General features: G+C 34.4%; 3 protein-coding genes across 5 annotated transcripts; 1 reads left to right on the top strand and 2 right to left on the bottom strand.

Annotated features, from left to right (window-relative positions):
- Positions 1–6,236: 6,236 nt before the first annotated feature.
- LOC105765139 (scarecrow-like protein 22) lies at positions 6,237–9,471 on the bottom strand. The gene is made up of 2 exons (XM_052625144.1): positions 9,055–9,471; positions 6,237–8,936 (listed from the first exon to the last, which is right to left on the bottom strand). The coding sequence occupies exons 1-2, from the start codon at positions 9,064–9,066 to the stop codon at positions 6,633–6,635; spliced, it is 2,316 nt and encodes a 771-aa protein (XP_052481104.1). The 5' UTR covers positions 9,067–9,471; the 3' UTR covers positions 6,237–6,632.
- A 4,883-nt stretch (positions 9,472–14,354) lies between these two features.
- LOC105765138 (hypothetical protein) lies at positions 14,355–15,915 on the top strand. Its single transcript, XM_012584089.2, has 4 exons — positions 14,355–14,699; positions 14,784–14,976; positions 15,339–15,394; positions 15,491–15,915. The coding sequence occupies exons 1-4, from the start codon at positions 14,586–14,588 to the stop codon at positions 15,656–15,658; spliced, it is 531 nt and encodes a 176-aa protein (XP_012439543.1). The 5' UTR covers positions 14,355–14,585; the 3' UTR covers positions 15,659–15,915.
- Positions 15,916–16,480: 565 nt separating this feature from the next.
- Positions 16,481–22,180, bottom strand: LOC105765137 (hypothetical protein). Of its 3 annotated transcripts, XR_008192085.1 has the most exons (6): positions 21,748–22,178; positions 19,932–20,009; positions 19,767–19,851; positions 18,403–18,491; positions 16,702–17,366; positions 16,481–16,599 (listed from the first exon to the last, which is right to left on the bottom strand). XR_008192085.1 is itself a non-coding variant. In XM_012584088.2 (5 exons), the coding sequence occupies exons 1-5, from the start codon at positions 22,045–22,047 to the stop codon at positions 17,223–17,225; spliced, it is 696 nt and encodes a 231-aa protein (XP_012439542.1). In that variant the 5' UTR covers positions 22,048–22,178; the 3' UTR covers positions 16,481–17,222. The 3 variants fall into 3 exon arrangements, 2 of the variants coding, with proteins under 2 accessions (XP_012439542.1, XP_052481745.1); XM_012584088.2 differs by having other exon boundaries at positions 16,481–17,366; XM_052625785.1 differs by lacking the exon at positions 19,932–20,009 and having other exon boundaries at positions 16,481–17,366; positions 21,748–22,180.
- Between the last annotated feature and the right edge of the window lie 2,930 nt (positions 22,181–25,110).

Raw genomic sequence — 25,110 nt, 5'->3', positions numbered from 1 at the left:
AGCGGCACCACCCACTATATATACCCCATCCCCGGTGCAAAATCTATATATGTTGAAGTGTTTGGTTATTTGTTGAATTTTTTTTGCTTAAGAGAAGAAAAAAAGAAAGAAAAAATTGTGGTTAGTAGTAGTGGGGAAAAAATATAAATGTTCAATAAAAAGGGGGAAAATAGAAAAAAAATGTTTTTTCTTTTGTGTTCGGTGTTCAAAATTAGGGGAGCAAGATTTATTTGTGTTGGTGTTTTAGGGGGAAATTGTGATAATTTTAAGGTATGTTTGAGTTCACAGTAATGCGGTGGTGCTCGGAGACCCACAAATTTAATTTGCTGTGTGAGGAGTGCACCATCACCTTAGAAGATGTTGCATTACAACCCGGGCTCCCAATTAACAATAGTTATGCAGGTATGGGTTCAAGTATACTGTTCAAACCTGCACAAGGAAAGCCTTATCAGTTGATGGTAGTTATGCAGTAAAGTTTAATGCCACCAGAATATGATGCTTTATAAACCTCATACATAGTTTAAGATTATAATCATTGGGAAAAAGGGGTTTAATCAATTTATTATTTTTCTCCATCAAAGTAGTATCCTTAATCTCATTGTCCAAAACCTATGTTAGATGGATGTGGGGGCAAGAAGACTTTTAGAGGGGGAGTGACTATGATGGTGGAGAAAAGCCAAAACATCACTTGGGACGACAGCAATTGTAGTTATTAAAGTAGTGCATGAAAGGAAGGGTAGAGTGAAAAAAATAAAACAATTGGAAAAAACACTGAAAGAAAAAAAATAGAATATGGTGGGAACGTGACCGCCACTATATCATGTGATTATTTCAACTATAGTTAGTATTATTATCATACAACTTAAAATGATAGCAGGGATCATCATATTTGAATCCATTGTTAATGTAACTAGACCTAACATGTCAACGGCAACACTAATAATTTTTTTTCAGTCTCTTTTTTTCTCTTCACAACTATTCTTTTTAAAAAAAAACACTGGTGGCGACATGCTGCTTGACACATTGACACCAGCTATTAATTTTTTTTCTAATAATTTGTCAACAGACGACACCCATTATTATTATTTTTAACAATCTGTCACAAGTGTCACTTGACAGTGTGGCAGTACCAATTAAAATAATATTAAAAAAGAAATCACCGATGCCGCCTGACAGATCAATGACACCATTTAAAAAATTCTTTCCCTGATAGCTATCAGTGCCGCTGACACGGCGACGGCACAAAATTTTTTTTATTCTTTTATCACTATCAGAATATTTTTAAAAAAATTTTGACAGGTGTCGCCTAACAGAACGGAGACACCCATTAAAATATATTTTTTCTCCTCTGTAATTTTTACGAGTATTTCGAAAAATACATACGGGTGTCGGCACAAAAAGAATTCTTCTTTTTACACGCTAATGATTAGGGAAAAAAGGAGGTAGTACTATTGGTTGATCAGGCGACACCGATTCCTATATAACAAACGGGTAATTTTCTTATATAATTTTTCGTTGAAGTCGTTCCAAAATTGTTTAATATTTTAAGGTTAATTATATATATATATATATAAAAGCCAAACCCTCATCATGTCGATAGACTGTTGAAGATGTGAGACTTGGAAATGGAATTTCATCTCCAGCACTCAACTTTCAGTGGCAATTTAATTAGAAAAGGTTTCAAGGGTTTGTGTGGATATTTTGTGATGATGTTTGAGTGGATACTTGACAGCAGGGTATATGTAGGGTTGGGAAAAGCAAAAGGATTTTGGAATATTATAAGATGAGAAAATACTAGCTTTAGATGGAACAAAACTGTCGCTAACTATATAACTAAATGTTCGAAATCCATGAAAAAGACCTCCAGTAATAAAAATTTCCAGGGTTGACCTTAATCAGATGATAATCATCGCATGCATGCAAATTGTGAGGAACAAGACGATGGAAGTATAGATTAAGGAAATCGGCACTGATATTATTGCAGCACTGTCAGGCAATAAAGGGTAGATGGATTTAACTTTTAGCCTTTGAAAAATTGGATTTTAAATTTTAATTTAGATTTAGAAAACTATGCATATTAAGTAATAATAATTAAAAATATAATATTTATTATTTATCAAATCTAAGAATTTGTAGGATGTTTATTTAGGAATTTGAAATTTTGAGAAATTTATGAATTTAAAAATCCATACTTTTTACACTTACAATTTATACAGATATTAAATATAAATCTAAGTTTTGAAGTTTAAAAGTTAACAACTAAAATGTAGGTGGCCCACAATAAAGACGTGTCACTAGTTTGACTTTTTCATGTTATTTACCACATGGCTATTAATTAATGACATGACCTAAGTAAATGAATGTTCTATTTACCAAACTATAAACTTTATAAATAAATATTTAAAAATCATAAAATTTATAAAAAAATGTCACGCACCATGGTGGACTAATATATATGTATTCACATTTGTGTTCCCATCTACTTCTTAATATAACTGCTTATCTCATTTACTATTCATGAGTTGGTTGCAACCTAATTTCAAAAAGAAATTTAAGCCTGGATTCATTTTTAGGCTAGTTTAGTCCGACCAAAAAACTTGTTTCATTAATCAAAATATTTAAAAATTAAAAATATGTTTTAAAATTAATATTTATATATTTTATAATTGAATTACAATTTAAAAATAATTTTTATTATTTAAATTGAATTCGAACTAGATTAAACTAAAAAAAACTTTGGTCGAAGCCCATCCTTTGTTGGATCGAGCTCACCAGCTACCAAGCCTTTGGACAATTGATTTTGACAAAATCAATTGATTTTTCTGAGATATTTTAATGATTCTTTATGATTTATAATTTTTTTTAATAATTTTTATAAAATTTGATTTTTTTCATATTTAAATGAATTTAAACAAATAATTGTTTAAATTTGAATAAACGTTGATGTCCATTTGTTTAGGTTCATTATAGACATGTATTTTAATATTATTTATTTATTGAATAAATTTGACAATTTTTAATATTTTTATAATATTGTTAACTACGTTCAATATGAACCTGAATAAACTATTTATCCAGATTTGAATGAAATTGACATTTATTTATCTTGATCAACATTCGATCAATGTTGATCATCACTAATTAACGGTCAACAATCATGTTATCAATCAATGGTTATGTCATTGATGACATATGAAAAAGCTAAATATACGACACATTAACATCCGTTGAGTGGGTATCTTTTTTTAACACCATAAACTTTTTAAATCAGAAACTATAATGATGGAATAATGTATATACTAAAAACGAGACAAATAAAAAAATAACATAAATAATTTAGAGACCATAATCATTAAATAAACAAATGTACGCTCGGAAAAATAATTTTTTCTAGTTTTAGTAGATGAAGATTCGAGAGTTTTAGCAGTTGATGTACCTGAACTCAAGCACCTCTATTACACCGGAGATGGCAAAGCAAAACCCGAAACAAAGATGGTCTAAAAAATATATAGGATTTGACGGGTGCCAAGTGCCAACCCACTCAACATTGCTTTAGTTGGCCAACATGATTGAAGTTTAGGAGAGACAAAAGCTGGTTTTATGTCTCATAAAAAGCATCTATATATATATGTTTTGTACAAACCATATCCCTCACTCGTAGGAGACTTGTTGATGACAAAAGCACTTCCCCCACTTGAAATAACTAAAAACTACCCACCAAAACATGCTTCTACCTTTAACTGCTCTGTCTGTCGTCCATCACTTGATCGTAGGAAAGGATCTGCAACAATCAAAGACAACTTTTGAGCTTCACTAGTGCCTTGCACGTGGATTGTTCACAATCCTGCAATGCCCGCTGTTGATAATCAAGAATACGTGCCACTAAATTTGGTTATTTTTCTCTCAAATTTCTTGAGCAACTAGCATACATGTTATAGACATATATAGTATTGTTGACATGGGCAACTAGCATTGACTAATGTTTAGAATGTGAAGTGGTACAACAAATGTAGTTATAAAAAGAGGCCTTTATTTGCCTTTAAGATCGTAATTAAATGATTTTGGGAAGCACATCCGCATCTAATCAACCTATTTTGGCCAATAAATATATAATACAACATAAAGAATGTAGGTACTTAAGGCTAGAAATTGGGAGGAGCAATAGGCAAACTAAGTCTGGCTTGTGGCCAATTAGGACTCAAAAATTCAACGCAAATCTAAATATCCGTTTCTAATTTGGTTTGGTCGGGTGATTTTGATTTAAACAGAACCCATTTCTTAATTCACAAGGTGGCGTATTGGCATGGGCCTATAACCGAATGTGAAGATACCTTGCTTTCTTCCTGATAACAGGAGAGGAGAGAAATGGGCATATCATGTAACATGTGTTATATTCATATTCACATTCTCATACAGTAATAGTAGCTTTTACCATCCATACACGTGGCATGATTTTTATTTGAACCGAAGAGGACCACAACTGCACTGCAAGGGCCAAGCCAAGGCTAAAAAGGGACCTTAAAAATCTCAAGTCCTTTTCATCTTACCGTGCTACATGCTCTATACTGAAAACGCAGCGTTGGACATTATTGTAAGAGCTCATCACATGGAGCTGTGAAACAAGTGAAGCCGAGGAGGCTATAGTCGACTTGAATCATCTGGGCTGGACCAGCGCCGCACCCACCTCAAGTGGTTCACAGCTAGCTGTCATTTCTCTTACACCTTGATTGGGCCAGATTACTCCAGGTCCTGGCACTTGTTTTCTAGTATCCTTTCAATAATAATAATAGATATTAGTGTCCGCTTACTGGAACTACATAACCCAGGGACATCGGGCAGGAATAAAATAAAAGTGTCGGTCATCGATGGTATTTGCTAGCCTACGACTTCCTTCTCAATGAAAACAAAGTTTTACATTTTTTATATTCATTTTTAGAGGAAATAATAGGCAAGGATTTATAGTTTATGAGCTATGGTTAATCTTTGTCGCCATCCGTACTCAGCATGTTCTGAAACTAGTTATCTCCAACAGTTTTTAATTTACAGTTTAAACCACTTCATATTAATAAAAACGACTAAAGTAGACGCCTCCACAATGAAAAAGAAGATAACCAAGCAATCAAACATGATCCCATGTGACCAAGATTAGTAGGTGTCCAATAACTAATCAAAAGAAAAGAAATGGTACACCGAATTCAATGTACTAAAAGACAAGTATTTGTATGTATGTATATATATTAATACCAACATTATTCTAAATCTCCAAACCTAAAATAATTATCTCCAAACAACATGCAGTACTCACTAAAGAAAACTAAGAAAATGGCCTTACGTTTTGATGAAATACATGCAAGACAGCGCGACAAAAGATACAAGTACTCACCACAACCATATGTTATTTCGCAGGTAGGCGGCAAGCATGATTTTTTAACAAAATTCGACCAAATATAGTTAATCTTAGGTGTCTTTGTGTTTATTGTATTCTATCCAAGATTGCAGCCTATCAAGGGTTGTTTCTTGTTTAGGTTCTTTCTTAGGGGAAACAATCAAGTAAGGAGCTTTCATGGAGATGGTTGGAAAGAACTCAAGGTTGGACCTAAAGATCATTTAACTACCCCCGAAAGCCTGAATTAACTACCTCTTTAACAAACCAAGAATCTGACAAGATCAAATACTTTTTTAGAATTGGAGAAAGATCACCTTTTTTTTACCAAAATGAAGATTAGGATAAGATTTAAGCAAAAGTGGTAGCTCTAATAATGGTGATCCTGCAAATGATATCAAAGAATAGAGAATCTAGGGATGCCTTTGTCTGATATTCCTAATTCTCAAATCTAAACTAGATTATAACTACACATTAATGAAGGCGGTAATGGTTGACTGAGGATCCAAAGCAAGAGATAGGCATTTCAATGAGGCAGCTTGTAAAGCACCTAGATAAGGAACCACCATGTCCCCACAAGAAATCTTTTCTACTCATAAATGTTGGAACAATAAGGGGGTGTGGTTTATTCTGAGAGTAGTTAAAGGCCAAGGGCACCCCCCCCTTGGACAAATTTTCCTGATTCTGTGCTTGCTTTAGCACCACTTCCATATTATCACCTTTTCAACAAAAATAAGTACTCTAATTATAAACAAGAAAGTATGCATAATTTGCAACAAGGTAGAAAAGAAGGAATTAGGATTCAAGCATCATAAACATTATTTGAGAACTTCTGAACAGCGCCCCATAAATATAAAACGAAATTCCAGTAAGTTGTATTTGCAATTTCAGAAGTGGTTGTTGTCAAATATACAACAACTGTCACCACCTTAACCAGGAAATGAATCAGCTTCTCACCAGAAAAAAAACAAACAAAGGAAACCAGAATACCATAGCAGCAACATCAATATGTCCAAAACAAAAGGCACATACTAGAGTTTTGCAGTCAAATGTTTTCTTCTACCGGGAATTGCATCTACATTAGACAAACAAGTAGAGGGGACTCACAAATACCACAATGAATGAGTATTAAGTCATAAAAGCTGAAGAATTTACTGATTATTGGCTTAATTAATTCTTCCAGATAGAGTCTGATAGATTGTGAGATACTAAAATAAACCAACCTCCCCTGCCTGTCTGAGTTTGCTACTCAGCACCTCCAAGCTGAAGCTGAGATAAGATTCCTTTGCTGCCAGCAAAGAACAAGTGAAGCCTGGCGCTTCTCAACATGAAATCCCCTCACTTGAGCTCTCTTCACCACACAATCTGCCTGATTTTCAGTGAAGTTACTGAATGTTACAGAGGTGAATCCAGCTGAGGAAAAAAGTGTGCTCCAAAGAGGCATCTTCTCAGGTGTTTGCAGACGCCCCAGCACGCTGCTTTCAATCCTTGGTACAAAAAGGAACCTCTCAATCTTGTTCACAGCATCGGATGTCGCATTACCAGCATCAAGTGACTCTAATAGGTTTGTATATGACTGAAAGGCATGGATCACATGTTGTGGGAATGTCAGATCATTTCTATCACACCCTTGGTCTAAAGACACCACAATTTTTGGTGAAAGCTGCTTCACAAAGCGCATAAGATGGGGCAAAGCAGAGGGCCGATTCGAACAAGACCAAACAGGGAAATTCACAGCAATTGCCTCATTTCCATTTGATTGAAACATTGGCAAAGAATGAGGGTTCTGATCTAAAGAATCGAAATTAACCACCTCAAGCTCAAAACTTAGACCAATTTCATTAGCAAATTGCATAAGAATATCACGCATAAGCCCAAGCTCAATAGAATGGTGCATTGAAGGGGAGGCAAAGGCAGTAATTCTCAATGAGGGAGCTCCTCTACTCCTCATGGGAAGCTCCTGCATAAAGGAAGCCCATTGAGCACCAAAACCAATATCAAAGTCCACAATGTGAATCCGATCAGTATCATCAAGAGCTTCAAGGAGAGCCTGATTGCAAGTAAAATTGACGAATTGGATGAGCGGAGAAACTTCAGAGAAGACCTTGTAAGCCCCCATTTTGAAGATAACATCGAAAGCGGTGGGGCTCCTTGGAGGCGGGGGAGAGACTGGGTTATTCATGAGGAGAAGTACTTGTAAAGCCTCCTTGAAGTAGAAAGCAGCCCTTTGGAGGGGCATACCTACAGGGGAGACCTGTTGATTGAGCCGCGCCAATATCAATTGCGCGTGTGAAAAATTCCCAGTCCCTACCAACTCAGCAGCCTTGTAAAGCTGGTCGAACAATGTGGCTTGTTGTTGCTGGTGTAACTGGTACTGATGCTGTGGCTGAGCCATCTCCTCTCCTGGGACCAGCACTCTCTTCTTTTCGACCATCAGCGGCTGCTGCTGAGGAACATACTGGACTCCCTGAGAAAACCCCATATGCTGTTGCTGTTTTCTCGTAAACAACTCATGCCCGGCATCAGCAAAGGGGAGTTTTGGGATCTGAGAAGAAAGTTCTAAGTTACCAGAATGGAGGCGCTGTGGTAAAGGCTGGAGGAGGTGATGTTCTTGAGCCAATGGCAGGAAAAAGTTCGGATATTGGGGATGCTGTTGCGGACCAATGAAAATCCGAGGTTTCTCTTCTTGATGCTGCTGTTGATAAAGGATAGGCAAAGAAACAGGAAGGCCAAAATTGCTAGCCGGAGAGCTAAACAATGGAATTTGAATGTTACAATTGGACCCAACAGTAGCACCGAGAACCTTGCTATTGTTAACAAGCTCAACTGAAGAACAACTTGGTTCATTCTCATTGTTGGCATTCGGCACAAACCCAGAACCAGGAAAACCTCCCAAATTAAGAGCAGCATTTGAAATCCCATTGCCAGAACCAGAAGAAATTAGGCTACCAATTGGGTCAGACGCTGGACCCTGATCAACAGCCCCCACCCCTGCATTGCCTTCAAAATCAACACCCTGATTAGGACCACTACTCCCACTTTGAAGCAGCTGCTTGAGACCGAAGGAAGGGTCATCCACCTCACCAGCAATCCAACGCAGAAGCGAGTGGTCTTGATTCAGAGACACGGCTGACTCAGACAGCATAGTCTCCCAATCTTCCAATCCGCTATTGCATCTCTGAGAGCCTCCAGGCCCTGGAACAAGGTCTAGTTCACTCGGGATAGGTTGAAGCTCCGAGGCCCATTCTTCTTTGCTATTGTTTGGAGCTGTAGTCTCAGGAGGTGCTATGGTGGCCGCCGTGGTGTTGATATTTCCGGTGGAACTGACTCCGCCTCCAGAACCGGTGGCTCCGCCGTTAAAAGAAGAAGAGAGAGTGGATGCTGATGTGGGTGGGCTTTGGCTTCTTCTTAAATGAAGAACAGAAGTTGGTTCTGGTTCGTTGTTGTAGTAAAAGCTGTTTTCAAAGTTAAAGCTATTAGCTTCTCGTTGCTTTATCCACTTGTTTTGTTGACAAATCGAAGCAAAACCCGGGAGTTCCACCGCCCCTTTAGCCTGTAACTCAAAGTGCATTTGTATTGTAATACAAACGAAAAGACAAAGACACGCTAAGTTTTTGGAGAATCAGAGATAATAGAAAGACAATATTTTTACTAACAGCAACATAAAAAACCTTTCTTTGCATCCCATAAAATCAATCTCCCCCAACTTCGACCAAAAAATGAAAAGAAAAAAGATCCATTTCACCAAACTAGCTCCTTTTGTCATCCGTCACCTTGTTCCTTCTCCCTCTTAACCTCCATCCTTATTATCCCCCCCTTACTCAGGCTTGCCAACAATCCATATTTTTCAGTTCCATCAAAGAAATTATTTTTTCCCTCTCTTTTGGGGGAAGTTAATGGGCTGAAGCTGCTGCTTGTTGGTCCTCTTCTACCCTTGTGTCGTAGCAGTACTGTGTACCCTTGGCTGTTCTGCCAAGGATGCGTGTATCATAAAAAAAGGAATAAAGTGCCCTTCCTCTTCCCCGTTTCTCTCTCTGTATTCCTATCTCTCCATCTCTTTCATATATTTTCCTTTTTTGGCTTGCTTTTTCTTTATTTTTTTGAATAATTATTTATCTGATAATAGAGTGTTAATTACCTGCCCAGATTTAATCAGATTGTGTATGTAGCTTAAGTAATACTTATTAAAAAATAATAAATACATAATAAAATAGATTAAACTCATAATTACTTAATTCCATACTTAAAAGCTCAGCACATTTCATAACGTAAGTGGTAATCTGCAAACTCCAAATGATCTTGACCTTTTGGACTTTGGGGCACTCTTCTACTGTAATTTACACAACAGGTCCCTCCTTTTTTTTAGTATTATCAGAATAGAAAATATAGGTAGCTTTTTGCTCTTTGGCAGAAACATTGAGGTAAACTATCCAATCTATATTCACTTTTTCTTTTTTCTATATATATTTTGTTGGTAGTGGATCAAGAATATTTGATTTGATTTGATTAATGACTGATGTAGTGTTGTTAGAATTATTCTTTTTACCAAAAATAAATATAAAGCCCTAGTAATTAAATTTACTTACTACTAATCCGTAAAACAGTGAAATGAAAAATGAAAATCTTGTGGCAGTGACAGTGGCAGTGGCAGGCACATCTCTGTAATGGACTTTTCAGACCGCTAAGGTGGAGCTAAAGGCAGGGCACCCAAATCAATGAAAGATTTACACTTGTTTTTTCACCTACACTGACAGACTGACCCCTTGTTGTAACATGTAATGAAGGTAAAAAGTAAAAAAAATTAAAAAGCCAAAAAGTTAATGTTCTTACTGTCCCTCAATTACCCACATCTTTTCTCTTTATTACTTATCCAAGTGATTAGGTAATTTTGATTTGCCCCTATGATGTATTTTCTTCTGGGCCTGTCTCCTTCGCTCTTTGCAGTAGTTTTACATCTCTGCAACTACAAGCCCATATCATTGGCTTGTGAACATTGAAGGGCCCTCACCTTATTGAACACTTCAATTGTCAAAGTCAAGCCATTTTGATTATGACCCTTTTTCTTACAATCTGCTTTGCCAGCTAAAAATGAACAAAATATCTATTGCAAAAAAAACCCTTCATATATTTTCAGCTTAAAAGGTAAGAGCGCAATGACTGGCAGTGTTGGATTTGGGATTCAAGGCACTGCTCTAAAAGATAAGCTCCCTTGTCTACACACTTATTAAACAAAACAAGATTTAGGGTAATTTGTGTAGGGAGGAGGGGACAAAACTTCTTTGAAATTTATAGGAAAAACATGATATGGACATGTTTGTCAGGGTGAAGAAGGGTTTTTATTTTATGTCCAGCTCCATGTGATGCCTAACCAAACCCTCTCTCCTTCCATCTTATGAACTGGAAAGTGACACAGCTCTAGTCCTCTTTGTCCCCACAACAGTATTTTTATGGGTTTTTTTTTCCTATTTTTATTGGTTTCCTTTCCTCTCGTTGTTTTCAGGATTGTTATGAAGACATGACTTCACCAGGTCTCTTCCCTCTCATCAAGGCCAAATATTGAAGGACCCCAGTCCCACACATTGCCCCCATTTCTAATTTACATTTTGATTATAATATAAGATCTTTAAAGTTGTCTACCAGTCCCCATTGAAGATCTTAATGATTTTATTTATTTTTCTCTGCTTGCTGGCTTTAGAAAAGCAACTATAAATAGCATGAACATACATACGATGTTGTTATTGACATTCATTCACCTTAATGAAATTCATGAATCTACCAAGGACTAAAATTGAATCTACCAAGGACCAAATCTCAAGAGTTTTAACAAATAGATTCAATCATCATATAGGATAGAGGAGCAGGAGTAGGAGAGTAGGACCATAACAAAGCAGATTTTTTTCTTGCTGGAGTTTTCACATCATAGACCAGTAAACTTTCAAGATCTTTTTTTGTATGCCTTTAAATTATTTTGGATTTTTCATTGGAATGCTTAAATCTATGTTACCCATCTTTAATGACCTTTCAAACTGTAAAGCTGAAGCCTTTTTGTTTATAGTAATATTTTAATTCATGTAACTTTGGTCAGCTTTTTAACCATTATGATAATGATATATCAGGACTGGCTTTAAGCCTGAATAAGGTAACCAGATAAAGTTGCATTCAACCCTACTGTTTAATTAATTAACCAATTACTGTTACCATACATATTAAGTTGAGAATGACCACATTCGGGACCAAAAGAAAAACTAATTAATTAACCAATTATTGCTAATGACTAGAAAGTGATGGATGGCTTTAGTAGATAAAAATAGGGCATGATGAGTTGGGTGTATGTCGGGGAATGGTCACCACTCACCAGCAAATCCATTAGCTTAACAAAACTCTTATAACCAAAGTGGTAACAAAAGGAGGAGACAAAGCTTTGCTTTCGGCTGGGTTTTTGCTTGTTGGTTTGGTCTAAATTTGCCTTTGCCTCCATTGCATGCTTGACCTTTCTTTCTTCCCCTTTGCTAAATTGTTTTGTGGATGTTGCATACTATTTGTTCCCTCTGAAATGAAGATTAAGTGCCTTTTTCTCCTTGTTTGTTTCTCTAACAACAAAAAATGGTCTGAAAATGATTAGATTTGGTCAAGTAGAATAATTAAGACACTCAAAATGAATCCTCCCAAGTCTTATATATTCGTATCCAGATAACAGGAAGATATAGACATTACTAGAAGGGATATTGGTTCATATATTTTCTTTTGGTGCCATCATTTCCATGTAAAAGACGAGGACCGGAGAAGAAGGATAAAGATAGATTTGGGCTCTCTTTTTTTGTTTTGTTTTTGAAATGTGGTTCAGCATCATTTGATCCTTGCTTTTAACATATTTCTAACGCAGCCCACAAAAAGTTTGCTGCCAGTTTTGCTCTGAACTTGGGCTCCGGTATTGGATATTCCTCTGTTTCTCCCTCTACGTTTTGCTTCCGGAGAAGCACGTTGAAATTCTGCTATTAGTCCATGTACTCTGATAAGTTGTGAATTTAGTCTCTATACTTTAATTTGGTCAATTTTTAGTCCTTACACTTTTCAAATTTTAAAATTTCAATCCAAACCAAATGGTAGTAGTTAAATCCATTTGGTTAAACTTTACTATTAGTCTTGTACTATGCCTAAAGTTGTAGATTTAGTCTATGTTCTTGAATTATATCATTATTAGTCTCTATATTTTTGAATTTTGAAATTTTAGTTTTAACGTAAACGACAATCTTTAAATCTATAGTTGAATTTTTATAAGTAATATGTGAAAATATTAAGTTGATATGACATTATATATACAACAATATGTTGCCACATCATATTTTGAAAATAACATAACTTAATGAATTTAACTGTTTGATGGGGATTACAATTTTAAAATTCATAAAGTATATGGACTTAAAATGATCAAATTAAAGTATAGGAATTCGATTCACAACTTACACATAATATAGGGACTAATGACAGAATTTAACCGATGGCAAAATCTTAAGTCTATTACACAGTAAATGACAACCATTAATGAACTCAAGGATTTGCATGTAATTAAATCTTTTCCTCTCTGCCTAAATAACTGAGCAAACAGGTGAGTCATTAGTCTATGTTTTACTTTAACAGGGGTTGCCTATATATTAGGATCAAATCAAACTCTTTATCATATGTAATAATTGATAAGTCTGTTCACATGAATCTGAACCACCAAACTCTCGCCCTTGTAGCTACCATCTACCAAGTTGCATCAGAGTTTTAGCTTCGGGTCCCAATTGGAGACCCATTATATGCAAAGGTGCAATGGATTCGGATGTGTATGCATCGCTGTAAGTTGGTGAGGCTCATGTTTCTCACCCTGTGTTCCGAGCCAATATGTCTTAATTCAACATGCCATGGACATAGAGAGACAAAATCTGAAACAAAAGGAAAGAGACCATAGGATCGACATGGGCACTTGCTGAGGTGGTCCGTGTGAAGGGCCCAGTGACTGACGTGGCAGCATAAGATATGTAAATAGCACACATGGAGATGCGGTGAATGCCATGTGGCATGCGGGCGCTATGGTGGGGGAACTTGACCCTCCTTGTCCCTCCTGTGGAAACGCAAAGGGCGGTTTGGCCATGCAGCTTTGTCTTCAAACCATTGGCCTCTAACCCTTCCTGGCTTCCTCCATTTCATTGTCGGTCCCATGTGTTCCATGCAGTTTGATTCAGACAAAAAAAGACCCCCAAAATTTAGACTTAAATTTATCCCTGACGAATTTGGTTTGTTTGCGTATGAGTTCCATACATTAATATACACACACACACTCATTGTCCTAATCATCATCCTGTTCATATATAAACGTACAAACGGATGTTACTCATAACTGATCTGAAAATCACTCCTTCAATTTCATTAATTCTCAAGGTTCATGTTTCATACACGTCCATGCATGAGGAGTTTTATAAGTTTGTGATCGTGAATGAAAAGATAAGAACATAGCTACTCCAATCTAACTTTACAAGGTCAACTAAATTTGTGATTATCCTAAATCTAATTCCATCAGTCGATTCAAAAAGTATGTAATTTCATCGTTTAAAATATATTAAAACATTTCATTGTATATCCCTTTCTTGGTCATAAACGACACTGCTTCCACACCTTCGATAAGAGAAACTATGTATGAAAACTGAAAAACAAATAATCCAAGGCCATGCGGTAATATTTCTGCCATACATTTTAAGGGTGGGGCAAGGAGTGGACTTCCTCATCACAAACACATGGTAGGACCTCTACTTATTTAGAATTCTCACAAATTCGAAAAACTTAATTAGTTCACGTAATTGTTATTAAAGAAAAGTTATTTGACAGTCAAAAAAATTATTTTATGGTGATATTTGAGAGTACATCTCTATAATTCCTGCCTTCTTGATTTGGAATACGTCCCCTAAGGTGATTTAAAAAGGGGAAAAGTAAGGGACAAAGGGAGGCCCCCTAATATCTTGAATTTGGTTTTCAAGATTCATCATCCGAACACCTGCATGTTCTCTTAAAGAAAGGATTTCATTTCAGTACAAAACATGCATTTAATACGCCCTCTTTGATAACTTCTATCAGTACAAATACCTGGAAAACCTAACACTGAACTCACACCCCCAGACCACATACAATCTTTCTCTGTTTCTCAAAGTTGTTTCATCATATACAAATGTATTCGCTAGGTGTTATCTTCTTTCTCCTTTGTCTTCCTATGCATGCATGCAATGCTCGTTGTCTAGGTTATGCTGCTGATATTGACAATCATGCCGATTTTCTTGCCAAGGTTAGCGCATAATATATTTATATATAGTGATTACGATAAATATGTATATATGTGTGACTTATAGTTTATATTCGTTAAAACCAGGATGTCAATAAGTTGAAGCTCCACGATCAACTAGAGATGAAGTCTTCAATCTCAAAGGAAGTACAAACACAAGAATATGGGGTTCACGGAATAAGAAAACAAGAGAATGGGACTGATGCAAATAATATGAAACAAACACTTTGCAACTTACTTCTCAAGGCAAAACAAGCTGTTGAAAATGCTATTTCATCAGGTTATTTTTCAAACTAAGATGTCCTTTTTGTATTCGGAATAGTTTATCTTCTTATTTAACAGGAAATATGAGAGACATATCCTTTTGACTTACGCTATGAAATAAAATAAAAACTGGAAAAAGACTATCATTATTTCATGCTACACTTGAACTGCTTTAAGCTTTTTGCACCGTTCATTATCCTTTCACAAGTCGTCCAACTTGGTTTCGCTAAGGAAATTTCAGCAGTGACCTAAGTTCTTAAAATATAACGTGTTGTTGCGTAATCATAGACCTTAGTTATAGGTTTAGTGTTAAACACTGTTTCATATTATTGATGATGATGATGGCGCAATAGCAATTTTGCTTATATGTTCATGCAGGATATGAAATTATCTTGTCTTCTGGGGTTGATTTCCACGGCATGGCAAAAGTAGAGGTAACTACAACAGTTTTACATTAAGTCATAGATCATGCTTTTTTTAGTATGATTAATATTCCTGAGATTATTTATTGCTTATGTTGAGTTGGGTAGGGATTGAAGAGAGTAAGAAGGTCAAGGTCCATGTTAGGAAATTCAGGTGGTGACACTGAGGAAGATGTGGGTTCCAAGGAAAAGGATATGGTGGATGGGGACATTGACGACGTTATGGATTATTCACAACCCCATCGGAAACCTCCTATTCATAATGAAAAAAACTAGACAACACTCGTTAATATTACCCAAAATGTTAATTGTTTCGTACCAGCTTCTAGTTTCATTTAAAAGAGAACCAAGAAAAAGTTATTATGGTTTCTCCCCTAAAACTACCATCTTTTGGCTACCTGTTCAAGGGCGTTTCGTATGGTCAAAATTAAAATATATATGTTAAGTCCAAGCTCCACTGAAACACTATGCAAAAGACACTTGTAATTGCCAAATGTGTTCAAAAACCTTGCTGTGAAGACGGCTTATCAGAACGTGGTGATTTAAAGCTACTGTTGTCTAGACCATAATCTTATGGCCTATTCTCCACCCGTCTGATCCGACCTAATAGATTCAATAATTCAAATTTGAGATCAATTTTAATAACCCAAGCAGATTTGAATAAAATTACCGTTGCAACCAAAAATATTTTTTTAATAATCTCTATAAAGAGATAAATATCAAAATTATGTATGAATTTTAATCAAATATGCAATGTTATATATAAACTAAAATTTTATTTAATTTTGTACATAAAATTTTAATTTGATTCATTTTTCACAAATCAAAAATATAATTATTAATATAAAATCATTTTATGTTGACAAGTTACATACATAAATAGTTTTATTTATTTCTTTAAATATGTATACTTGTATCAAAATCAAATTTTTACATATACATTTGAACCACAATTAAAATTTCATATATAATTATACCCACTCAAGGCTCATATGTCACATCAAAATTCACGTGTAATTTTTAGATTTATCTCTTCTATAAATGTTATTTTTAACTCACCTGACCTAAACCTAAACAAGGAAAAGGAGTTATTTGGACTGAAGCTCAAACCAGCGTGTGCGCATACATATTATTATATATACTGACATCTAATCCAAAGATTACGCGTGTACAGACTGATGAGATAAAGGTGTTCTCACCTCCCGAAACTCCTGCATCTGTTTTTCATAAAAATAAAACATAATCCAAACCAACACGAGTTTTCCACATTTACATGGCTGAAACATGTTGAGAGAATATGACTAAAAACCGAGGCTTACATGTTTATTTAGGTTGCGTTGGAGGAGGATGTTAAACGCGATAAAGTGGAGCCCACTCTGAACTGTCCAGACGACAGTCTGCAATGTACTGTCCCCTGTATAGAATTCAATAACCAAGCCCAAAATTGTGCAAAACGTGGCCATCTGTGAACCATGAGCCACCATTGCCAAGTAATTGATCTCGCAAAACAATCTGAAAACGGGTTAAAATGCATCACATTACCATGAAAGAAATGTTCCCGAAATTTCAGGCTCTGATCCCTAAGAAATCAAATTTTCATTCCTATCTAACAATTCCACCTTACTACATAACCAAAGAACATGGCTGTCTCCGGAGGACTTAACATTTCCAATTGCGCAATTGACTTCCAAAATTTGATAACCAAAACAAACCAATAAAAGATAAAGCATCATTCTCGACCGGATAGGATGCCCATGTGAATGGATTTTCTTGAAGTCTTTAGTAAGTTGTCTTGAGTTTAATTTCTTTTTATTTAGTTTGTGGAATCAATGGTAGATAATTAGGTACCACTGCAGCTGACAATGAAAGGTTTGACAAAGTTTATAAATTCAGAGGTTCTGATTCCCAGCTTCAAATCAACCTCGCCTCCACCCAACCAGAAGAAATCTGGATCAAGCTTTACAATGGCTTCATCTAAAATTACCTGCAATCAGTTCCAATTTTCCCGTTACTAAGAGTATGATGAAAAACATGAAATCTTTCTTCCTGCCTTTCATGGTGTATGCATGCATGGCCATGTCTGAAGTCATGCATTTTAGCTAATCACACAGATAATACCATCAATGAGAAACAATAAACTTGGCTTTTTGCTTCTTTATGAAATTTGTAATATGGTATCTCAATTCTGATTGCTAACCACCCCTTATGTGGACTGTCACTTTTGTATTATATGAACTTCGTCAGTTTCAGGTAAGTTACATACCCTACAGCCTACATGATAAGAAAAGAAACTTCATTCTAGCACCTAAAATTTCAAAGCATCTTAGGCTTCCATCTCTAACAGTTTATGCAAGCTGTCGTCTTATGCAAAAGGAATATGCTGATAAACTCCACAGTGCATTTTCTATGTGACAGACTGGCAGGAAATGATTTGAGCTGACATTAGGAACAGTGGACCAGCCAGAAAGCTGGCAGATAGATTCAAATTCAAGGACAAGGAATTCATGTGTTGCTATACTCAAATGCATGTTACAGACTTAATAAGTACTTGATTTTACTTGTTCGATTTTGTATATAAACAAGCCAAACTGGTCCTAAGCATGATGAGGATGGATATCTACCCAGGCAATTAAATCCTCAGGGCCCCATGTGCTCTTCCTACAGAAGGACAGGGATCGAAGGGGGCTACTGTCTAAAAGACAGGTGCCAAGAACATTTTTACACAACAAAAGCCTCTCAAAACAATTAGATTCCTAAAAGAAAAATGAACCAACATTTTTGTTTGAAACTTCTGCTCTTGTTCCCTCTCTATTGTTCATTATACCATATTACAAATTGAACATAAATACTTTATTGAACAATTCCCAATACATTTCATTTATACAGTAACAGCATACCAAGTAGAAAAAACAAGCAATACAAAATCAATATACTAATAAAAAACAAATAAAAAAACAAAATTCAATACATTAGATGTTATGTAAAGCTAGCATACAAAGGTTTGCATAAAGAGCACTTACTGGAATGTCAGTTTGCATACCGATGCAAGTAACTGCATTGTGCTCATAGCCAGTCAACTTTATTGATGTTTCCTCAGGAGCAAGTCTCACTGAATTATTCAAAACATGTAATAATTAACTAAATATTTCGGAGATCCCAGCATTAAATAAATCTTCTAACCATAAAGAGAATTATAGGAGCCAATATTGCACGAAAAGTTGATTGGTTTCTTCAGCCCATAAATGAAGGGAAAAAGATGACAGCATTAAGAAAACACTAATCAACAACTTGACCATACAACAGAATAATCAAAAACTTTACAAGCTGGATTATGAATACATCTTCATAGATGATTTAACAAAATTCAAACAAATAGTTATTGCTGTTGAATCAGAAATAAGGATCACCAGATAGTTATTAACATTAGCAAAGTCATAAGCACCATTGCACCATGTTAGTCAACAGCTTTTGCCTACAAGCCAAAAATGTGACGTTGAATTGGTCACAGCTTGCAGTTTATTACTCCTTAGTTCTCTCTCAATTAATCATTCAGATGATGCTGAAACTAGTCCTCTAAAACAACAGTAAGTGAACTAATGTTTAGACCATAAATGTAACGGTAAGTTGGTAATAACTTGCAATTTATTACTCCCTAGCTTTCTCTTAATTAATCATTCAGTTGATGCTGAAACTAGTTAAATGACGATAAATGAACTAATTTCAGCCCCCGCTTAAATAAATATTTTTTTTCTGCGAGGGACGCAAACAGCTTCAGGTTTCAACTACTTATGATTGTGTCTACACTGACATAAAGTGCAGGCTACCAAATATAAGCAAACAAAGCTCTAGTAAGAATGCATTATTAGCAATAAAAATTCATTAGCTCTTCAAAACTGAAATAATGAAAAAGAAAAAGAAGGTGACAACAAAGACATAAAAGGAAGGTCCATGAGACTCTGACAATTGATTTATAATATGATTCATCCTTAGCAAATTATAAGGCAACTGAATGACTAGGTTAACAAGAAAATAAGCGAAATTAGGAATCCATAGCTCTTTCCACACAAAATGCTTAATCAAGACTTAAGGCATCATGTATTAATGCATGAATGATGTGTACTGGCACCAACCTGCCAGAATATAATATTAAAACAAACTATAATCAGATATGCCAGGATCTTTACACCAGACCAAGTTTTATCTACTCTCTGCTACATATATGTGCTTTGAACCATCATTACAGTAACATGTTTGTATTGGGTTTTTAGACAACTCATTTCAGAATGGCTAGAATAATCTAATAATAATTTCAATGAAATACCCTTGAGTAGGTGTCTTTTTTTTATCATAAAGAGGATCACAGTTCACAAATAAATAAACTTACAGTTAAATTTCTTCTTTGATATCTTTCCATTGTTGAGTGTGTAGAGAAAATTTTTGACAGTTTCAGCGTTGAATCTAGCAGTATACTGCAAATATTAAAGGGTTCAAACGTAAGATCCTTTCTATATGGGGCATCTTGTTGGTACATAGGGAAAAAGGAAGTTACCTGAACTACAACAACATAATACTTTGAATTGTTTCGATCACTACAATCAATTACATTGGACAGGGCTTGAGTATTAACCTGAGCAAGCAAAGCAGCCTTAGTATGGAGCCTGACAGATTAAAATGAGCAAATCAGACTTATGGTCTTTTGCACTAGAAAAAGAAAAGTCGCCACAAAAATGGGAGTGGAAGTAGGTGGGTGTCACATATTTTGAAGGTATGACTGCCTATATTTATTTTCATCTGTATCTCCACTACCCCTGATTCACGAGTATGCTCTGGATGCTTTGCAGTTTAGGGTGCATTTGGTTCATGTAATGTAACATTCCATCTCGTAATCTCAAATATCACACTAAGATTACCTTGTTTGGATTCGAAACACCCCCACCATCCCATAATCTCACTTTTCCAAGTAGCGTCAAGATGCCTGAATATAGGGTGTAATCTCAATACCCCTCTTCCCCCAAGTTATCTTAGATTCCGAGCATAATCTGAAATTTTGGATAAATTTACCTTTTGTTTTTATTATTTAAATCGGCATCGTCCTTTTTTTCCCAAATAAAATTTTAAGTCTAATAAAAAAAACAAAAACCTCTCTTTTATATGAGAACTATTTGAGAAAATTTTAGTTTCACTTCTCTTTTCATAAAAAAAGCAACCACACTCTCGAACACAAACAATTGATAAACCATATAAATAAGTTATCATAATTAGGTTCAATTGTTCAAAACAAAAAAAGTTTCAATGGTTGTTCGGTTGAATTCATGTGATAAAATTGAGGTGTAATAAAAATGAACTTCGTAAGTTATTATAATTATATGGAAAAATTGACACTACAAATGTAAAAGGAAGTGAACTTGCAAAAAACTTTCTTTTAGGTAATCTTACATTCCATCAATCAAACACCAAAATCCTACATTCCAGCCAAATGAACCAAGCAGGGTATCTAATATACCTAGTAATCTTACATTCCAATAATCCTATTTACCCAAAGCAATCTTACATTTCTTCAACCAGATGCCCCCTTAGTGTTTTAACACTCCATTAACAACCAACCACTCTTAAAAGCATCTTCAACAATCCACATGAAACCCCTTACTACAGAATCTTTCTCTTCAAACATGGACCAACTAAGCAAAAACCAAGACAGGTACTAATATATTCTTTATACTCCATACAAATATGACTTTGAATGCTAAAATGCATTACTTGAAAAGAAAATAAAAAAGGAACTGGAACATAAAATGGCAATATTTCACTGTTCATATCAGAACTTCAAGCATTTGATCATCCTAACAACATATTCTCCTCAAAACCATTAAATTTCTACACGTAGAAGGGGCAAGACCATAAATCATATCACCTCAAAAAAGCCCATCTCCAGTTGGTGATGCAAGCTTTTACGGCCGCACAATATCAACCATTTTTCCAAGATGACAAATAGGCATTTGCAAAGCATTTCACCTCCTTAACTAAAGCAAACCAACTTGTTCACCTTCTGACACAACCAAAATCACATTCTCCTATCTGCTGCTACGCCACTTCAAATAATCTTTCTTCAATTATGTAAGTTCAATGTAAGCAATATATCCATTATTATTATACATAACTAAGATGGATAGTCTTGAAACTTCATATGAATTAAAAAATTTTGAGTCTAGATTCACTGCTTAAAGGAAAAAAAAAAGGTAACTAACTAAAGAAATTCACACAGATTCACTATCTCATACTCGTAGCTAACTAAGAAAAAAAGGTACTAAAATGCAACTAATTGATCGATGATTATCAGTTCGAAGTAAAATTGTAGAATGACAAACCAAAACGATGCTTTTGCAAAGATGATGAACAGAGGCGGCGCCGAGAACGTCGCGGCGGGACTCGAGAGGCCAGTCGTAGTAATCGGAGGCGACTCGCTTGAAAATGAAGTCGTTGACGCCATTGGATCGTAGAATATTAGAGAGGCAAGCTTCAACATCGGAGCTAGCATCGCCGTTAGTGAGAGGGGATGAAGAAGGGATAGGTTCAGCATTTTGAGGCAGGTGAGAGAGCTCTAGCTTCGATATTCGCCGAAGGATTTGAAGCTGGACTCTCTCTAGCTCTGCCAACGCAGCCTCCATTTGCACAGGGGAAAGATCAAAGTAAGCAAACAGCTACTATTAGGTATTGCCCGCGGTTGAAAGATGCGGGAGAGAGGGACTTGACGATCTCAGGGGACGATTGGTACGATCGATTTTAATTGGTGGTTATGGTTGAAAATTAAAATATGGGCTGGGTCGGATCCGCTTAAAAACGTTTAACTCATATTTTAAAAAGTGGTTTCAAAAAATAAAATTTGTTCTAAACATGTTATTTTAAAATAATAAATTTATATTTAAATAATGTTTAAATTACCTAATATTATGATATTTTAGTAAGAATATAAAACATAATTTATTATAACTTATTGTTAATATTTTATTATATGAAATATAAATTTTAAATATTTTAAGCAATTAATATTAATTATTTATAAAATTTAATTAGAATATATAAAGTATATTTTAAATATTTAAATATAATCATTAAATATTTGTAATCAAATATTAACAGATTTGTATTATTTTAAGAATTTTTTTAATTTTAATTAATGACTTTATTTTAAAATGTTATTTGAATATATAACCCATATTATATAACATTAGCATTTGTAATTTAAAGTTAATGAAAAATGGGAGAAAAAAATAGAGGAGTAAAAAAGTAATAATGCTCCCATATGTGCTTTTGGCTAAACAAAAAGTTAAAATCTTCAGCTTCTGAGTAAAAGTACTTTTGAAAAGTCACTCATTTCAGCAAAAAAATTTTTTGTTTAGCACAACTTTTCTTCAAAAAGTGTTTTTCAATAAAAAAGTACTTTTTTTTTAAGTATTGCTAAACATATCATTAGACAAATAATTTCACCTATTAATAGGTCTAATAAATATGTATATATAAAATTAATTCATGAAACAAACTAATTTTTAAAAGATGAAAAAAAAATAGTTGAGCTTTGCTGGTTGTGCGATGGTTTATTTGTGGCTTGGGATGCGGGTATTTGGTGTTTAGTGGTGAAATCTGATAGCCAGATTGTGGTGGACCTTGTCACGGCTGTTATTGGAGAAGAGATGTTGGAGCTTGTAACAGCTGTTTGTGGCCTTTTGCCTCGGTCGTGGCTGGTTTTAGCATGTCATGTTCCGCAGGGTGCTGATACGACAGTGAATGCTATCACCAAGCTCGCAAGGGATCGCCTATTGGCGTTGCAACTGGTTTGGCATCCTCCTCCGTCTATCAAACTCATGGTTGAATGGGAAGAGAGACCATCCTTTGTCAATGACGGTTAATTTTGGCTAGCTTTTAGCTAGACCAGATCATGAGTCGGGCCACCTATCTAAGTCCAAAGACTTGCTCAAAAAGTGGGAGAGTTTGAGTAAAATACAGACGTTCAGTAGAATTCAAAAATTTAACATTTATGTTAAGCTTAGTCAAATATTAAGTAAGTATAATTATAAATTTTACTTTAACCTTTTTTAACAAAACATAACATTTCAGTTCAGTTAAACCATAAGAAAAATAAACTATTTTTATATGGCTATTAACTATATATATACAGTACATTAAAGTACGACTTCCAAAATATTATCTAGCCTATACATGCCATAAGTTAAAATTTAAACATTTCAATACCGAGACAGTAGATAGAGTGATGATCTTTGCTGACGATCCCCGAGTCTGCAGCTTGGTTTTTATCTATAAAACAAATGGACAAAAACAATCAAAGTAAGCTTTTATAGCTTAGTAAGTTTATAGCATATCTAAAATACATATAAAGGAATCATATAATTCCTTAAGTAAATTTATTAAGATCACAATTATCAAATATCATTATTTTCCACACATTGCTATCTTAAGTTATTTTGTTTATATCGAAAAGAATGTATATTTAACTAATACATATAAACGAACATATGTATATACATTATATGCATATAATCAAGTTACAAACATAATCATTAATTGCATATCTTGATTGCTAGTATACTTATCATTTGCACTTCATCGAATGCATATCTATGATCTTTCAAATACATATGTCAAAAGTATATATTTATACTTATCAACTACATGTGCCAAATGCACATCTATACTTATAATCCACATATGCCGAATGCATACATATATATATCCAACAATTTCATAACAACCAATATATGTGCTTACTCACTAAACACAAAGATCCAAACGTTTATATGCTCATCAAATACATATAAACAAATGTTCATATACTTATCCATTACATATAACCAAATCATATAAATATATATATATCCAATGCATATAATCATTTAATTTAACAGATTCACCGGCACTTAGCCTGCTAGGCTTATATCCTGATTCAGATCACCGGCACTTAGCCTGCTAGGTTTATAACCTGATTCAGATCACATAAGATATAATTCATTTTCGAGCTATATATGCATACAAAATTCCTGCACAAAGATTCTGTTTAAAATTTATAACTCATATTCTTTGATACACATGAATATATAATAAACTCGATCATCAATTCCAACTTACCAATTCAATGATTCAACCGAATACATATATATTTATACTATAGATTTCTAATATTACTATCATAATATTCAACTTATTTTATACTTGAATAATATACATTTAACATTCAAACATATTAATATAAACTAGGATAACAATTTCATACTTTTGATTCAATGCAAATCTTATACATATATACATACATATTCGACTTCATATGTACATATATAACTCCAAAACTAACTTCGACACAAGAAATTATACATACATGATATATATAAACATATTCAATTTATAATATACATAAATAAATTCTTACTTAATTTCAAAACAAGATCTTATATATATACACATGTATACTTATTCGAATCTAACAAATATATATATATTTCTATACTTATTTTCAAACAAGAACTTGTACCTTTATACATTATACACATACATATTCGAAATTAACACACATATATATATATAAATATAATTTCATACTTATACTCAATATAATTATTTATTCATATATATATATGCTTATTCAATCCAACTTATACAAATATTTGATACACACACACACACATATATATATATATATATATATCTTTATATATCTATTC

The sequence above is a fragment of the Gossypium raimondii genome, chromosome 12 (genome assembly GCF_025698545.1).
Source record: "Gossypium raimondii isolate GPD5lz chromosome 12, ASM2569854v1, whole genome shotgun sequence".
Taxonomy (NCBI): Eukaryota; Viridiplantae; Streptophyta; class Magnoliopsida; order Malvales; family Malvaceae; genus Gossypium; species Gossypium raimondii.
This window is presented reverse-complemented; position numbering and strand designations above follow the sequence as displayed.